This window comes from Poecilia latipinna, unplaced genomic scaffold, assembly GCF_001443285.1.
Source record: "Poecilia latipinna isolate Pla-1442-1.1 unplaced genomic scaffold, P_latipinna-1.0 Scaffold1205, whole genome shotgun sequence".
In the NCBI taxonomy this organism is placed as follows: domain Eukaryota; kingdom Metazoa; phylum Chordata; class Actinopteri; order Cyprinodontiformes; family Poeciliidae; genus Poecilia; species Poecilia latipinna.
The window spans coordinates 117,776-118,766 of record NW_015113821.1 but is presented as its reverse complement, the minus strand read 5'-3'; the positions used below and the strand labels follow the sequence as shown (position 1 = coordinate 118,766).

Sequence of the window (991 nt, the reverse complement as noted above, 5' to 3'; positions counted from 1 at the left end):
TTTTTTACAAGTGTATGTACACTTTTGACCACAACTGTAGATGGATAAACGATGAGACAGAAAGACAGAAAGAATGAAAGAAACTAAAGGAAGAAGCAAAGAAATAACAAAATAAAGAAGGAAAGAGCAAGAAAGGACCGAAGGAAGAATATGAAGAAGGAAGAAATGATGAGAGAAAGAAAGGAAGAAAAGACAAGGAGGGAAGGACACCAAAATCAAGGGTTGTTATGAAGGGAACTCTCTTTGTGCCCTTTCTATACGTATCCAGATCTTACTAGTGAAAACAAGAAAACAACTCCAGACTTTTCCAGGCTGCATGGGAACCCTGACCTGGGCAGGCTCAGCTAACACCAAAACACACAGTGAGGTTTGAGGAAACGCCGAGGAATAAACAAGAAGTGGTTCGCAGTAGGTTTTCTATTGGGTGGTCTGCTTGCAGCACAGAGCCCCCTTCCAGCCTCCAGTGTGTGTGTGAAGTGTGTGTGTGAAGGCTGAGGGTGACGGGGGGCGTCTGTCAGAAGCCACCATACGCTGCATGTGAGTGGATATTTGTTTGGGCCTCCGTCTATTTGCACATTTTTGAGAGCATCTTGTTTACCCCGGAGTGCTGGTGTGAGCATGTTCCCAGCAAACTGCCAGCGGTTTCAGTCATGTTTGCACACGCCGTTTACGGAGCACGTATGAATTAACTGTACAGTGTGTGTGTGTGTGTGTGTGTGTGTGTGTGTGTGTGTGTTACCTTCAGCTTGGGTGGCCACTTTGAGTGCTGCTGAGCTCTCGCCCTGGCCGTTGCTGTTGTGTGCCACCACCCTGAAGCGATACTTGGTGTCTGGCATCAGGTTCTGGATGGTGACCTGCATCTCTCCTGGACGGCTGGTGTTCACCCCCCGCTCCCTGGTCCGGGAGGGAGCGGAAGAAAAAACCACTCCTCCCTCTGTCACACTGGCAATGTCCAGGGTCCCGAGTCCGCCGCCCCCCGCGGAAATGTCCA

At 49.5% G+C, this 991-nt stretch overlaps 1 protein-coding gene across 1 annotated transcript in view; it reads right to left on the bottom strand.

Annotated features, from left to right (window-relative positions):
- The window catches only part of neo1a (neogenin 1a), a 143,681-nt gene that overhangs the window by 40,670 nt on the left and 102,020 nt on the right, over nucleotides 1-991 (bottom strand). Inside the window, exon 9 of the mRNA XM_015053824.1 lies at nucleotides 740-894. Within this exon, the coding sequence (XP_014909310.1) occupies nucleotides 740-894 (155 nt within the window). The remainder of the gene's footprint in view (nucleotides 1-739; nucleotides 895-991) is intronic.